Source organism: Brassica napus, chromosome C4 (assembly GCF_020379485.1).
Source record: "Brassica napus cultivar Da-Ae chromosome C4, Da-Ae, whole genome shotgun sequence".
In the NCBI taxonomy this organism is placed as follows: domain Eukaryota; kingdom Viridiplantae; phylum Streptophyta; class Magnoliopsida; order Brassicales; family Brassicaceae; genus Brassica; species Brassica napus.
The window spans coordinates 62,251,303-62,266,831 of record NC_063447.1 but is presented as its reverse complement, the minus strand read 5'-3'; the positions used below and the strand labels follow the sequence as shown (position 1 = coordinate 62,266,831).

Here is a 15,529-nt window from a genome sequence, read left to right as displayed (position 1 = left end):
ATCAAAAGGTGGTTGGCTAAAAATCATTACAAATCTAATCTATTAAAACAAGAGTACATTTTAGAAATAGCTCTGAGTTTTCCACAAATATTACATCCTTATGCCACTCTTTTAAAACACCGAGTTTTGATTTAAATTGTACCAAAACCAACGATTGTTTTTTTAATAAACCAACCCGACTTTTGATTCCCAAAGGTTAACCGTGCGTCCCACAATTAATCGATATCATAACTCACATAGTTAATGAATTGCCTAAGATTTTTTTACCTCCCACGATTTATTCCTATATCTTAGTGATTCATCCTAACAATTGCATTATCATATCATTCACATTACTAGCAAAATATTCTGTTTTGATTTCAATATTTCGAATCACGCTAAATAAAATTATTAAAAACAAATATTCCTATTATTACGCTAGCTTTCAAACAACCTCATACAATTTGGAAATAAAAATTGGTTTGTATATTCGATATCTAATAGGAAATAATCACAACTACCACGATCATTGATTATTTTACGGCGTGCATCCCTAATGTAAACCCTAATTTAAGATACCGCTATATATATTTGCCCCAATAACATCAAAACCATATCAGTCTACGCACTTTCTATTAAAATATCGACAATGACTACTTTTCATCCTCTCACAAAACTTCGTCCTTTTAAGAATCACTGGCGAGTTCAGGTCAAGTGCTTACATTCTTGGAGGCAGAACACTCCTTTTGGTGATACATTTGAAATGGTTTTAGCAGACCAGTGGGTAAGTCACAATTTCAAAACGTTTGTCATTTATAATTGGTTTTGATTTAAGAACATGGACTAATTTTACAATTTTTATGTTTGTTAGGGAAACAAAATCCAAGCCTCTTGCAAACGAACACTCATGTACCGTGTTCAACGTGAGCTCCGACTAGGAAAATGGGGAGTCATTGAAAATATGCAAATGACTCCAGCCGGAGGCAAATATAAAACAACAAGCCACAAATACAAGATGAGTATATCCGATGAAACTATGGTACGAGGCTCCGATTTAACTGATGACCGTCTCTTCCTCTCTCTTGCCAATTATGAAGACATTCAAAAGGCCACAAGCAAAAGCAAAGAGGTTTCATACCTTATAGGTACTACGTTTTTCATTTCTTAACATAATTGTCTACATATCGTTTTTGTGCAAGATGTATTTATACTATTTGGAAAACTTTATTTATTATTTTGGTTTTCCGTTAGATGTGATTGGGAGAGTTCATGAACTTGGAAATGTTCAAACCGTCAAAGCACAAGGAGAAGACAGGAAAAGGGTCGAATTTAGGCTAATTGACTCACAGTAAGTTCTCATGAATTTTAACTTTCACATAACATTCAAGAGATTTCAGTTCATTATTAACTAAACTCTAACTTTACAGAGGAAACGATCTTGCATGTTGCCTTTGGGGATCTTATGCTGAGCAAATAGAAGCTTTCATTGATGAGTGCAAAGATCGAACTATTATTTGTTTGATAAGGTTTGCCAAAATCAACTTCTTCAGAGGTAACTTGGTTCTTCAGAATTATGTCATACTATTTACTCTATTTGATTTTAACTGTAAATTTTTATATGTACTAGGAGAGGTTCAAATCACAAACGCCTTCGATGCATCACGCATGTACCTTAATCCAACAGAACCTGAAGTTTTGGAGTTAACAGAAAGGTGAGTGACTTCGATTTTTAGTTTATATTGTTTACATAAACACATGAGTGAATGATTATTATGGATTTATATTTGTTTTAGGCTATCTGATCATCATTTACAACTTGCTCCTTTTGATAAATCTAATGGAAAGAAGGATCGTAAACGCATAACTTATGACTGGAATGATGCTGAGATCAGGTCTATTTCTGAAATCATTGACGGAAATCAGGTTCAAACTTATTAGTTTTAGCGTTTTGAATGATTTTGCTTATTACTTTTATGCGTGAAAAAAACTTATCTGTTGAAAAAATATATGTGCAGGTGGAGATTTGTAAGATCATTTGCACTATTGAAGCAATAGACACTGATTGGGCATGGTTTTACATTGGTTGTAACCGTCACAGTAAACGTGTCATTAAGCTCCCAAAGATTGATTATGAAAACATGACAAAACTTGACAAACCAATGTTCCGCTGTGAAGTTTGTAATGCTAATATCACTAATGTTGGACCCAAGTAAGTTGTAAGACCCACGTTTACATTTTAATATCTCCTGTACTTTTTTTATATGTTCTTGTGTTTTTAATTAGGTTCAAGCTTCATCTTGTGGTGAAAGATGACACAGACACATGTAATTTAATGTTACTAGGCTCTGTTGCAAATTCCATCATTGGCCATACAGCTGAAGCCCTATGGGATGGCTCATATGCAGAAGTAAGTTTGTTTAATATTGTTGACTGTGGATAATACATATTTTTAATCTCATAGATTTTTTAATTGAATAAAAGATTGAAGATCCAGAGATACTACCAGAACCAATCCTTAGTTTGGTGGGAAAGTCTTTCTGTTTTGGGCTGTCTTTTGGCTCCGAAAATGTCACCAATGGATCAGGCACCTTCATGGTTTTAGAGGTTTGTTCTGGAGATAAAGTTCTAAGTATTGATACCAATTCTGATGCAGTGACTGAGGTTGGAACATCTTCATCTACCATGTCATCTGGTGATGTAAGTTTATTAGATTAATTTGTGTTGTGTTTTATCTTTATAAGTGTTTAGATTGTGTTGTGTTGTGTTTTATCAAAAACAATTTATGGCTTTTACTGATTTTAGGTATTGATGTTGGAATCAAGTTCACCAGAAGATCCTAAAACTCCCTTTTCAAAGCGCAAAGAAGATGATGCGGATCTAAATGACCATTCATCTACTTCCAAGAAACTGTGCACCAAGATGATCAAACAGGAAAAGACCAAAACTGAGTAATCTGAAGAGTTTCAACAAGTTCTCCCCTTCAATTTTCTCTAAAACGTTTTTAGTATGATTTTTTCTGGTTTTCCATAGTTTTCTGTTTTCTTTGGTTCTATTTTGTTATGTTACTTATTTTAATATTTGATTTCAATAAGAAGGTTGTTTTTTTTTAAATTTGTTTCTTTGGATCAAACCGGAAAATCTAATTTATTTAATATTCTAAACAATTTTATTAACTACACACTACAGCCTAACTAACCAATCAACTCATATAGTTCTAAACTGTCGAAACTAAAGGAGATAACTAACACCAAAGTAATGAGTTCATAAAAGAACTTACCTGTTTGGTCGAATATTAATGGCTGATTCTGTTACAGATTTAGCTCCTTTCACAAACCAATAAACTTCAGGACAGTTGACATCTCTTCATATCATCTTAACATATGTGACTGCAAAGAAAAAAACGATTGATTCATAGTTATATCAACCAGTTATTTTGGATTGAAATGCACCCTTTTTTTTTAACAGAAATAATTGATCATAAGTATCTATTTGTTACAGTATGAAGAGGTATAACAATTAATTGTAACAACTGTATAAATATATCAACATGCCTAAATATACATACTAATATTAACCATTTTCCTAAATTCAAGCTAACCATATATTGTCAATCTATAATTTTGAACCGAAAATACGAGATTACCTCAAAAATAGAGAGTTCTCATCGTGACCAGTCTCAATCTTGCCCCATTTCTCCAGGCTTATCGTCACACATGGTTTGATTTCTACATCGTCTTTCTCAAATCATGATCACGAAAAGAGGAGACAAAAGAACCGATTCCGACACTGCCAAAACAAATATAACAACACCATTAGATGATATGCCCAATCTTTCAAGGAGTCCGAGTAATTCTCTTCCCATCTCAAAACAGCCTATTCCATTAAGTTCTATTTACTACAGACTGTTCGAAACCATTGAAAACCACCATGTTCCAAACTATACAATTCCTCTTTATCAACAAATAAGCAAGTTTTCACCACAAACACCAAGAAATAAACGAAAAATTTTCCTTGGTAAGTGTTTCATACAAATTTGGTTAAGCCTTATAATCGTTACCAAACTACGAGCATTTGACATGTTATTCATTTTAATATCTTTGGAAGGTCTCGATACAATCAAAGACCAAGTCAGTGACACTCCAGAGTTTGACAAAAGTTGTTTAACTGCATTATCAAGTAAGATCAATTTATGTTATTTATTACTTTACATAACGTCTAACCTGTACATTTTTTATATTCACTGCAACCTTCTTTAATTTTATAACAGAGGATCTACAAAAGAGGAGCTTCAAAGCTATCAAAACTAATGGATGCCATCAATCCAAGAGTTCAACTAATGTATTGAAAGACATAACTAATATAGCGCATCTCAGGAAAAAAAAAAGAAAAGCACCATCTCCTACATTCAATTCATCAGAGCAGACCATACAAGAAGATGATTCATTAGTTGGAACTGATTTGTTTGGAGGTAGCAAGTCCATTTATTGCTTTCTTTGAATGTTGTCATTTTATATTTTGGAGTCTCTCATATTTTTTTTTGTGTGCAGGGCTAATTGATGAAGATAACCATCAAGTTTTTGACTGTTCTTCTTTAGAGAATACTGAAACAGAAAATGAGTATTCTGATTTTGATGATCCTATGGATTTCGAAACAGATGAGCTAAACGAATTAACTAAAAAGAACAGTGACTCATGTTCCCGTGGTGATGTTCCAAAGGATCCTAAATCATCTTACAAGAAAGATTTGGATGAAAATGGTATCCACTCCGTGCTTTTCATCCAAATTATAAACACGTTAAGAGTTTAGTTTGATTGTCTTATTGACATTTTTCTATTTTTGAAATTATTTTGCAGACTATTTAGATGAAGGTGATCCTGACTACATTTGTTCTCATTGTGGTGCTATCATGTGGTATGGAGAACGCCTAAACAAACGGAGAAATGCAAAGAAACCTATATTTTCACTATGTTGTATGCAAGGCCAGGTGCAATTACCTTTGTTGAAAGAACCACCACCAGTCCTAAAAAAACTCTTAGAAGAAGATGATCCAAGAAGTAGACATTTCCAAAAACATATAAGACCCTATAATATGGTATTTTCCTTCACTTCCCTTGGGGGTAAAGTAGAGAGGTCTTTGAAAAAAGGTATAGGGCCTGATATGTTTCAGCTTCAAGGAGAAAATTACCATTTGCTGGGCAATTTAACACCACCTGATGGAAGTGAACCAAAGTTTGGACAGCTATACATAGTTGACACAGAGAATGAAGTTGAAAACAGAGCTAAATGTTTAAGGTATAACAGTTTACATGTTTAACCTGTCCTTTAGATTGTCTAACTAACATGGATCTTATTTCTATGTTTTACAGCTCTTGTAAACATGCTCTTAGCGTAAAGAAAAAAGATCATCTCAGAAAAGACATAATTGACTGCTTGATGAAGATGTTGAATGAAGTCAATCCATATGTAAAAAAGTTCAGATCAGCAAGGGATCGCTTTAACACAGATCCTGAAAATTCTTTTCATATGAGGATTGTTAGTGAGAGGTTAAAGGATGGAAGGACATATAACACACCCACAGTCTCTGAGGTTGCTGCTCTGATTCCTGGAGATTTTAGTCTTGATATGGACAAAAGGGATATTGTTCTACAACAAAAATCAGGAAAACTGCTGAGAATAAACGAGATTCATGCTTCCTATCTTGCACTTCAATATCCTCTTCTGTTTACGTATGGAGAAGATGGATTCAGACTGGGTATTAAGAAAGGAGCAACAGAAAAGACAAAGAAACAGAAGAAGCCTAATATCAGTACGAGGCAATTCTTTGCTTTTCGCCTTCATGAACGTAAGAATGAGTCTCATTCTCTCCTACATTCTAGAAGGCTATTTCAGCAGTTTGTGGTGGATGCATTCACAACAATTGAGTCTAATCGCCTGCGATATTTGAAGTTAAACCAACCTTCATTGCGATCAGATTGTTATGACTCCATTAAAGAGTCTGAGAATGCAGGGAAAGTGGATATGAGTGAACAAGGATCAGAGTTTACATTACCAGCTTCATTTGTAGGGAGTCCAAGATATATGAGGAACAATTACTTGGATGCTATGACAATATGTAAACATTTTGGATTCCCAGATCTTTTCATCACTTTCACATGTAATCCCAAATGGCCAGAGATCACAAGATATGTTAAGGAAAGGAAGCTAAAGGCTGAAGACAGATCAGACGTTATTTGTAGGATTTTCAAGATCAAACTTGATTCATTGATGGATGCTTTAACCAAGAAGAATATTTTGGGAGAGACACGTTCATGTAAGTTTGTTGTTGGCTTAAATTTGAAGTTTAGATGTACAATTCATTTGGACTAATTTTTTTTTCCTTAAACCAGCTATGTACACCATTGAGTTCCAGAAACGTGGTTTACCACATGCTCACATTCTCTTATTCATGAAGAAGATAAAGGTTCCTACAACAGACGATATTGATGATATAATTTCTGCAGAGATTCCTAATAAAAAGGAAGAACCAGAACTTTATGAGGTCATTAAGGATATGATGATTCATGGACCATGTGGACCAGCTAATATGAAATCACCTTGTATGGAGAATGGGCGTTGCTCTAAGTCATATCCTAAAGCATTTGCTGAGAAGACCACTATTAATAATGAAGGATTTCCGGTTTACAGAAGGCGTCAACAGTCCGAGAACTTTGTTTTGAAGAATGGAGTGAAGTGTGACAATCGATATGTTATTCCTTATAACCGGAAATTGTCTCTTCTTTACAGAGCTCATATTAACGTTGAGTGGTGCAACCAAGTTGGGTCTATTAAGTATTTATTCAAATACATTAATAAAGGACAGGATCGTGTCACAGTTGCTGTTGAACCCCCAGACAATATTGTTGCAAGTGAGTTAGGAGATGTCGAGATTACTAAGGAGAAGATTGAAAAGAAAAGGAATGAACTGAAGGAATTCTTCGATTGCAGGTATATAAGCATTGTCAAGCTTTATGGTATGCTGTGACGGTTATTATTAGTTGTGATTTTGATCTTTTGAATTTGATCTTGCAGATACGTTTCCACATGTGAAGGAACGTGGAGAGTTTTAAAATTTCCTATTCACTATCGATCAACTGCTGTTGAGAAGCTTAGTTTCCATCTCTCCGGAAAGCAAGTTGTTACATTCAATGGGAAAGATAAATTGAAAGCAGTTGTCAGCCGGAAGCTCATTAAAAATACAATGTTCTTAGCTTGGTTTGAGTTGTGCAAAATTGACGACCTTGCAAAAACATTGACCTATGCTCAGATTCCAAACTACTTTATTTATGACAAAAGGTCAAAGAAGTTCAAAAGAAGGAAGCGAGGATTTGCTCTTGGGAGGATTAATTATACACCTAGGGCCCAAGAAGATGCTTATTTCTTGCGTGTATTGTTGAACGTTGTCAAAGGATCCACCAGTTATGAGGACATTAAGACTTATCAAGATGTTCTGTATCCAAGCTACAAAGCAGCATGTTATGCTCGTGGGTTATTAGATGATGATCAGGAGTACATTGATGACATAGTAAGAAGAAGTTTTGAAAGCACAGCAAGTGAGCTACGAAAAGTGTTTGTTATGATGCTTATGAGTAACACTTTATCTACTCCGGAGACTGTATGGGAAAGAACTTGGCAGTTTTTGTCAGAAGATATTGAGTATTACAGGAGAAGAGACTTAAATAGACCAGGTTAGCTTTTTTTTTACATATTGTTAGCTAATGCCACAAATATTTCTTTCTATTTCCCATTATTTACTTGACTAGCCCGTCCATTTTGTTTTCACTGTAGGTCTATTGCTGAGTGATGATGATAAAAAGAAGTATGCTTTGCTAGAGATAGAAAAGATTTTGAAGCGCAATGGTACTTCTCTATCAAGATTTGAGTCTATGCCTGAATTGCCAAGAAAAAACAGTAACGATTCTAATGTCTTGGTGTTAGACGAACGCAGTTATTGCCGTGCATCTTTGTTAGAAACTCTGGACAGAGATATTTCAAAAATGACTTGCGAGCAAAGAAACATATATGACCAGATTCTTTCGGCTGTAGATAAAAGAGATGGTGGAATGTTTTTTGTTAGCGGTTTTGGTGGAACAGGGAAAACTTTCCTCTGGAAATTGCTTTCTGCAGCTATCAGATCTCGAGGAGATATTGTTTTAAATGTTGCTTCGAGTGGCATCGCGTCGTTGTTGTTGCAAGGCGGTCGGACAGCTCATTCAAGATTTGGTATTCCCTTGAATCCAGATGAGTTTTCCTCATGCACTATGAAGCATGGATCTGACCAAGCTAATTTAGTCAAAGTGTCATCACTTATTATATGGGATGAAGCGCCTATGATGAGCAAGCATTGTTTTGAATCTTTGGATAGAAGTTTATCTGATATTGTGGGGAAGCACGATACACAGCCATTTGGTGGAAAGGTTGTTGTTTTTGGTGGTGATTTTAGGCAGGTGTTGCCTGTTATAAATGGAGCTGGTAGAGCTGAAATTGTGATGGCCTCACTGAACTCATCATATCTTTGGGAGCACTGCAAAGTACTTAAGCTCACCAAGAATATGAGATTGCTATCAGCTGGATTGTCACTAGAAGAGTCAAAAGATCTACAGGAATTTTCTGAGTGGATATTAAAAGTCGGCGATGGTAAACTTTCTGAGCCTAATGATGGTGAGGCAGAGATTGAAATACCCTCTGGATTTTTGATTACAGACTCTAATCATCCTATAGAGGCAATCAGCGAAGCAATTTATGGCGATTCAAATTCATTGCATAAAAACAAAGAGCCAAAGTTTTTTCAAGAAAGAGCTATCCTTTGTCCAACTAACGAGGATGTTAACAGAGTAAATGAATATATGCTGGATAAGTTAGATGGTAAATTTCTTTTCTTCATTCTTTCTATCTTGCTTTTATGATTTGTGTAGCTTATTCTCATAAAAAAAATTTTGGTTTTCAGGTAAGGAAAAAATTTATAACAGTGCTGATAGCATTGATCCCTCTGATACAAGTTCTGTTAACAACGAAGCTCTAAGTCCTGATTTCCTGAACACAATTAAGGTTTCTGGTTTACCAAACCATTGTCTTAGACTAAAGGTAGGTTGTCCAGTTATGATTTTGAGAAACATAGCGCCTACAGATGGATTAATGAATGGGACGAGGCTGCAGATCACTCAGCTAATGGATTTCATGGTTCAAGCTAAGATTTTAACAGGAGAACGAGTAGGTGAAACAGTTGATATCCCTAGATTGTTGATAACTCCATCAGACACCAGATTGCCTTTCAAAATGCGCAGAAGGCAACTGCCTCTAGCTGTGGCTTTTGCAATAACCATCAACAAAAGCCAAGGGCAATCACTATCTAAAGTTGGTCTTTATCTACCAAGGCCTGTATTTTCTCATGGTCAGCTATATGTGGCTGTGTCTAGAGTAACTTCAAAAAAAGGTTTGAAAATTTTGATACTTGATGAAGATGGCAAACCTCAGAAAAAAACTATGAATGTAGTTTTCAAAGAAGTTTTCGACAACTTGTAACATTTTAGATCATAAGGTATGTGTTTGTTTGATGGTTACGATTACTGGTATTGTTTATGTTTGCTATGTGTGTTTTTTTTTGTATTTAATTAAATTTCAACTTTTCATATTTGCAGATTTCAAACTGGTTTGGATGTTAATTCTGGTAGAAGATTGCTTGCTGGTTCACAATTTTTTTTAATGTATGCGAAGAACATTTGTTTTTTTTCTTTCCAATAATTCATTTCAATAAGATTCCTATGCGATGGATTTCTACAAATCTATGAATACTTTTATGTTATTTAACACCATCTCGACTTTAAACATGTGTTATATAAGACTATCATTAACATACACTCATTTATGCATCAGTGAAGCAAGTAAAAATCAAACTTCTATTCTAAAGCCAGGGTTCTTCAATCTAATAACATATTCTACACTGTGTTAAAGCCAGGGTTCTTCAATCTATTCTAAAGCCAGAGTTCTTCAATCTTATGGTTAAAATATATTAGATTATTACTAACCGTGTTATAAGTGCTTCGTCCCGTCGAAGTTGTGGTCTTCTTTTGCAACTTGGTTACTGGTACTTGGTTCTCTCCACGTTCATCACCATGGGATACGTTTTAAAGTGTTATTAGCATAATATTTGACCAGCACGCAATGTTGATATAATTTAACAAACTTACCAGATAACAACTGTGTTGTGTCCTCTCTTAGCTATCTAATCTACTCCAGATGTTTCCATTTTCTCTTTGCTTCACCATGACTCTGCTTCAGCTTTTCTATATCTCAGTTATGTCCTCTGTCGCTCCGTTTCTGAGAAAAAAGTGTTTGATCTCCTTTATTAATATATCATGCCTATATAATCTTTTGCCAAATTGAGCAGCGCACGATGTTTCCTCTTCATGATTAAACATGGGAGGGGATATGTGCTATCCTATAGATGGGATTTACTCTCCAAACTTTAGATTATGTTTAAGAGATTCATAACAGAGAAGGTATCTTTCGATCTTAAGTAATCGAAAAAAAATTAACCTAATTTCGAACCTGGATAGCACAGATCGAATGTAGTTATCAATAGATCTATCTTCAATCATCGTTTCAGTGATAACTTATTACCCAAAAACGACAGCAACAATAACATGCAGACACGGAGAAAGAGATATGAAAGATCGATCTTGGTTTTGGTTGGAAACAGAAAAGTCCTCGAAGGCAAAGTTTTTTTTTTTTGGTTTCGCGGAAAAAAAAGGATGGGCTTCGATATTTATAAAATGGTCCACGTTTAATTTTTTTTAATATAATGCATAAATTGGGCTATACAATATAATAGGAAATAGTTTTGATCATGTAATTATCCATTATTCAATTACTCTGTCTCTTCCTTTACTAAAGTGGCCCAATTAGTCAATTACTTTGTCTTGGGCTTCCAAATTAGAATTACCATAACTATATATATATATATATATATATTCAAAATTTCCAATTGTTTTTATTATTAATGTTTAAAGAATATATAATTATATCTTTTGAATATTAGTAAAATCACCATGTTTTAGTAAAATTTAATAAAACACACACTATCTAATCTTATAACAGTGAAACCTCTATAAATTAATAATGTTGGGACTACACCAAAACTATAATTTTTTTAATTAATTTATAGAGATATTAATTTATCGATATACTAATTGAACCAAAAACTCAATTTGAGACTATAAAATTATATTATTTTATAGAGATTTTTAGTGTATATTAATTTATAGAGTATTAATTTAAAGATGTTATACTGTACTTAAATATTTCAACACTTTAAAGTTTACATTACCTCATAAAATGATTATTTCAACAACAGCATGCTTTATAATTGGACACAGCACAAACTGAACAAAATACCTCAATCTCAAAACTCTAAAAAAATATAATAGTCTAAAAAAAATGTTAAACATATAATACTTTATAACATACACCCGCGCGGGCGCGCGGGTCCACAATCTAGTAATTTTTATGTCTTGTACATTATAATTACTTATTGAAATTGTTGAAAACACAGGTTACAGGACTAATAGTCAAATTAAATATGTTTTGGGCTGGTTTGGCTTCATGCTGTGTGCTTCAATTTCGGATTTTCTACTAATGGGTTTAAATATTAGCAAAAACTAGACTGGGCTTTTATAATATAAGGCCTTCTTCTTGCCTCCTTTAAAACGTTCACCACTCGGCACGCACTTCTCTTACAAATAAAGAAAACGGCAAGTAGTTTTAGATGAGCAGGTTTCAGTTAAATGTCGTTAATTGTCGTGACGCAACCGATTTTTAGAAATAAAGAAGAAAGAAACAATGGAGAAGATGCTTCGTTCCTCTTCCTTGATTCCACTCTTTTGCCTCGTTCTTCTTCTCATCTCTAACTTTCACGGATCCGTCGAAGCGGGGAAGCGGCGGATCGAGATCACCGACGATCTAAACGACGTGGAAGACAGCGAAGAAGACGAATCGTGGAAACAGTGGGGGAGCAAAGCGGCGACGCCCGAGTTCGATCCGCCTCCGGATTTCTCCAACATGGGATTCGATCAGATCCAGGAGGAGATGGCTAAACGGACTTTCGCGCCTGTCGTCGGGTTCGTCAAGCTCCGGCTAGGCGTCAAACGTACTAAGGTAAGGCAAATCAAACCGATTTGAATCTTACTATGCGATTTGAATAATGGTGGTTTTGGTTTAAGGATATGGTGGTGGATATTGCTATGAAATGGACGAAAGTTTTGAGAACGGGTGGGTTAGGAGTGAGATTCATGGCCGTGGATCGAAGCACGGTGATGTTCAATATGCAGAACGGCAAGGAAGTGACTGAGGTAATAGAAAGTTTGAAACTTTTACTTAAAATGATTAGTCAGCGATCTTGATGACAAGTATAGAATCAATTCTCTTTGTAGCTAAGGGAGTTCGTGTTGAGCCAAGAAGAGGCTTATGAGGTTAAGCTAGGGAAGCAAGAGTTTCGACGACCTGGAGATCCTCCACTTGATGATGTTGTTGAAAAACTTCAAGCGAAGCAGAGCAAGGGTGGTGAAGATGGTGATAGTGATAACAAGAACGATGTTACCAAGGATGAACTATAGGATTTCTGATTCTGTAAGGAAGTTTACTGAAAGTTCAACTCTTTAGCTGAGATATTAGAATACAATAAGAATGGAGGCTTGTTTTTTCTTTCTCATTTAAAGCTTATTCCTAACTGTTCAGCTATTAATCCAAAGTTGCATACAGCACAAGAACGAATTAAGCCTTATAGTGGTCCTGTCACATATGCACATAAGAAAAAAAAAAACAGTTTTACACACAAGATTCTGGTAAATCTTCCACTCAAAAGTGCTAAAAGGACGCACCTTCTGCACACTCGGTTTATATACAAAGCACTAATCACATTTCCTTGATTCTGTAGCCTAATAATTTCAAGTCAAATGCAGTGAAAAATCAAATAAGAACAACATTATATAATACAAAGCACTAATCACATTTCCTAATAGCCATTGAATTACATAAACTCATCCTTTGACATATTCAAGACACTACTAATACTAGCGTATAAACCCATTAAAGTATACGGCCCATCGGCCCATAACAAAAAAAAATTGAAAAATATAAACAAAAATATCTTTTTAAGAGTTTGTTACTTTGTCAGTCCCGCCAAGCAGAGACGGAGAGAGAATAATCGTCGGAAGAGAGAAACGCCGGCGATCTGATCGCCGTCTCCTCCTCATCTCCGCCAGTTCGTCAATCTCTTCTCTGTATCCGGAGCTGTTTGCATACTCGGAACTTGAGTTTCCGATGATTCATCGATTGCTAGCTGCTCATTGATTCGTTGATTCGAACTAAAATTCGAGTTTATAGATTCGTTTGCAATCTCCATGGAATCTCAGAACTGATCGCTCGTTTCGTTTTTTTGGACTTTTGTTCATTGTTAGCTTAGAGTTTTGAAACTAGCGATCGTTGCATCAGAGATTGACGTTTGATTCATAAGCTGAATCTCAGATTCGCGAATCTCGTTTGTGGAATCGTGAATTGAAATCGAAACAGGCGTTTGATTCGTAAAATCAGTTTTAGATTTACCGAATCAGTGTATGATGATCGATTCGGAAATGGTAGTCAGCTGCGGATTGTTTTAACTGATCATTCTGTAGATTCTCTCGATTCTACTATTGTGATGATCTGTTTTGAAAATCTCTACTTGTTTGCGATTCTTACTCTTTATTGAAGATGATTATGATCAGGTTCTAAAAATTTGCAGGACTGACAATGGACAAAAAGAAAAGCAACAAGGAGAAGGGAGGTTCTTCGTTGAATAACAATGATGCTGATGTTGCTTCTTCGTCGGTAAGACTGATTCATTGACGTATATATCAAAAGATATTATAACTTGGGAACACAGCCTTTAAAAGATCTGAGTATTGTAACTAATCATGTCATAGGGCCGGAGTGGCAGAGGAAGGCAGAGTCAAGCTACCAATCCTTTGACGGTAGGACAAGCAATAATGAAGGCCAACTACCACTCCTGCTGCCGACAGTTCTACACCTTACAGGAGCTGATTGAGTTCATGACAACCAGGCACCGCGGCTTAACAGCAGAGACGGTGACGAAGGTTTTCAGGGAGATGTTGAAAAGAATAAATGCTGAAATGTATCTGAGAGCTGCACAGTATCACTCTACAGTAAGGAAAATTGAGCGCAAAAGGCGGGAATCAGATGACAATCTGAGCACTCCTCCTTCTTAGAGGTATGTTTCGGAAAATTACTTGGAAAAAATATTCATCAATATGAAATTGAATCCTTAATAAAATGTAAACAAAAACCTTACAAAAATCCAAATCGAATCAAAGAAAAGCAACATGAGTTTGTGGATATCATAATCCAAATAATAAAGCAAGCACTACTTACTTAGTCGAAGAAGAAGAACCTACACTACCACTTGTTGTACCATTACTACTCCTCTGAAGACCTCTTCTCTGTGAAGCTCTCAGATAAGCTTCACCATTGCGACCGGTTAAAAGTTCCCTGAAAACATTGGTCACAGTGGTCTTTGGCAAACCATGATTCACCTTCATGTAATCGATCATCTCGGGAAGGGTAAAGAAATTCTGGCAGCAATAAAAGTAACTATCCCTTATTGTCTTCTCTTCCTTTGTCAGATTAGGACTTTTCTGCTTTTTTTTTATATTATATATGAATGAATCATCGAATAAAATATACACGAGAGAATTTTTAACAGTGATCTGCCAAACAAGTTTTGTTACTAAACTTACTACCTTGGGAATAGCTTGCTTGTCAAGTTTGGTGGTGGATCTCTCTGCTTTTTTGTCTGACTCAACTTCAGAAGATGTTTCAAACTCTGTTTTTGGGATCTGAGCCTCTTCCTCCTCGTCATTGTGTCTCTGTGCTGTTGCCATAAGATCTCTTCCAAAACTATTCTCTTGATTTTAGGTTTTGAGAGAGAGAGAAGGAAACCTAGTGATTCTTCTACTATATTATATATACTTCCAAGCTAGGCCCACTAATTTATGTTTGGGCTTTATAGACGACCCATTCGTTTACCGACTGCCAGCTGGTACGAATAATTGCGGTTGATGTTTCTGTTATCTTCATCCTCTCCTCTAGGCTGTGTATTTTAACTTGGACCCGAAGACCCGAACCGGAACCGACCCAAAAATACCCGATCCAGAACCGGACCAAAAATTTACAAGTGCTTTTTAGATCTAAATTTTTTTTTGCCCGAAAGAACAGAAACCGAAAAGAACCGACCCGAATAGACCCGGATCCGAAAAGAACCGACCCGAATAGACCCGGATCCGATAAGAACCGATTTGTACCCGACTTAAAAATATGTATATTTAAAACTATGATGTTTTTGTGTTCTATTTTATATATATTATTTTATGATTTAGTTGAAATATCTTTTGTTAAGAACATTTGTTATTATTTTTAGGTAATATAAAGCTTTAAAATGTAAAATTTAGAGTTTAAAAATGT

The 15,529-nt window shown here is 35.3% G+C and overlaps 4 protein-coding genes and 1 long non-coding RNA gene across 9 annotated transcripts; 3 read left to right on the top strand and 2 right to left on the bottom strand.

Moving 5' to 3' along the window:
• The first annotated feature begins 300 nt into the window (after nt 1-300).
• LOC106378207 (replication protein A 70 kDa DNA-binding subunit-like) lies at nt 301-3,072 on the top strand. Of its 2 annotated transcripts, none has more exons than XM_048755316.1 (10): nt 301-763; nt 851-1,124; nt 1,231-1,327; nt 1,407-1,531; nt 1,607-1,691; nt 1,773-1,902; nt 1,995-2,188; nt 2,263-2,386; nt 2,633-2,676; nt 2,782-2,960. In XM_048755316.1, exons 1-9 carry the CDS (start codon nt 629-631, stop codon nt 2,633-2,635), a joined length of 1,167 nt encoding a protein of 388 aa, XP_048611273.1. In that variant the 5' UTR covers nt 301-628; the 3' UTR covers nt 2,636-2,676; nt 2,782-2,960. The 2 variants fall into 2 exon arrangements, with proteins under 2 accessions (XP_048611273.1, XP_013673827.2); XM_013818373.3 differs by having other exon boundaries at nt 304-763; nt 2,461-2,676; nt 2,782-3,072.
• Nucleotides 3,073-3,090: 18 nt separating this feature from the next.
• Nucleotides 3,091-11,125, bottom strand: LOC125585721. The gene is made up of 3 exons (XR_007322704.1): nt 10,042-11,125; nt 3,623-3,765; nt 3,091-3,365 (listed from the first exon to the last, which is right to left on the bottom strand). It is a non-coding gene; the product is annotated as an uncharacterized LOC125585721 (long non-coding RNA).
• A 698-nt stretch (nt 11,126-11,823) lies between these two features.
• On the top strand, nt 11,824-12,722 carry BNAC04G50660D. The gene is made up of 3 exons (XM_013835115.3): nt 11,824-12,169; nt 12,235-12,363; nt 12,445-12,722. Exons 1-3 carry the CDS (start codon nt 11,855-11,857, stop codon nt 12,625-12,627), a joined length of 627 nt encoding a protein of 208 aa, XP_013690569.2. The 5' UTR covers nt 11,824-11,854; the 3' UTR covers nt 12,628-12,722.
• A 115-nt stretch (nt 12,723-12,837) lies between these two features.
• Nucleotides 12,838-14,556, top strand: BNAC04G50650D. 2 transcript variants are annotated; one of them, XM_013835332.3, is made up of 3 exons: nt 12,838-13,274; nt 13,794-13,879; nt 13,975-14,556. In XM_013835332.3, the coding sequence occupies exons 2-3, from the start codon at nt 13,802-13,804 to the stop codon at nt 14,275-14,277; spliced, it is 381 nt and encodes a 126-aa protein (XP_013690786.1). In that variant the 5' UTR covers nt 12,838-13,274; nt 13,794-13,801; the 3' UTR covers nt 14,278-14,556. The 2 variants fall into 2 exon arrangements, with proteins under 2 accessions (XP_013690786.1, XP_048611272.1); XM_048755315.1 differs by having other exon boundaries at nt 12,838-13,879.
• Nucleotides 14,309-15,051, bottom strand: BNAC04G50640D. Of its 3 annotated transcripts, none has more exons than XM_013835331.3 (2): nt 14,809-15,051; nt 14,309-14,640 (listed from the first exon to the last, which is right to left on the bottom strand). In XM_013835331.3, the coding sequence occupies exons 1-2, from the start codon at nt 14,947-14,949 to the stop codon at nt 14,437-14,439; spliced, it is 345 nt and encodes a 114-aa protein (XP_013690785.1). In that variant the 5' UTR covers nt 14,950-15,051; the 3' UTR covers nt 14,309-14,436. The 3 variants fall into 3 exon arrangements, with proteins under 3 accessions (XP_013690785.1, XP_013690783.1, XP_013690784.1); XM_013835329.3 differs by having other exon boundaries at nt 14,309-14,706; nt 14,809-15,040; XM_013835330.3 differs by having other exon boundaries at nt 14,309-14,703; nt 14,809-15,022.
• Between the last annotated feature and the right edge of the window lie 478 nt (nt 15,052-15,529).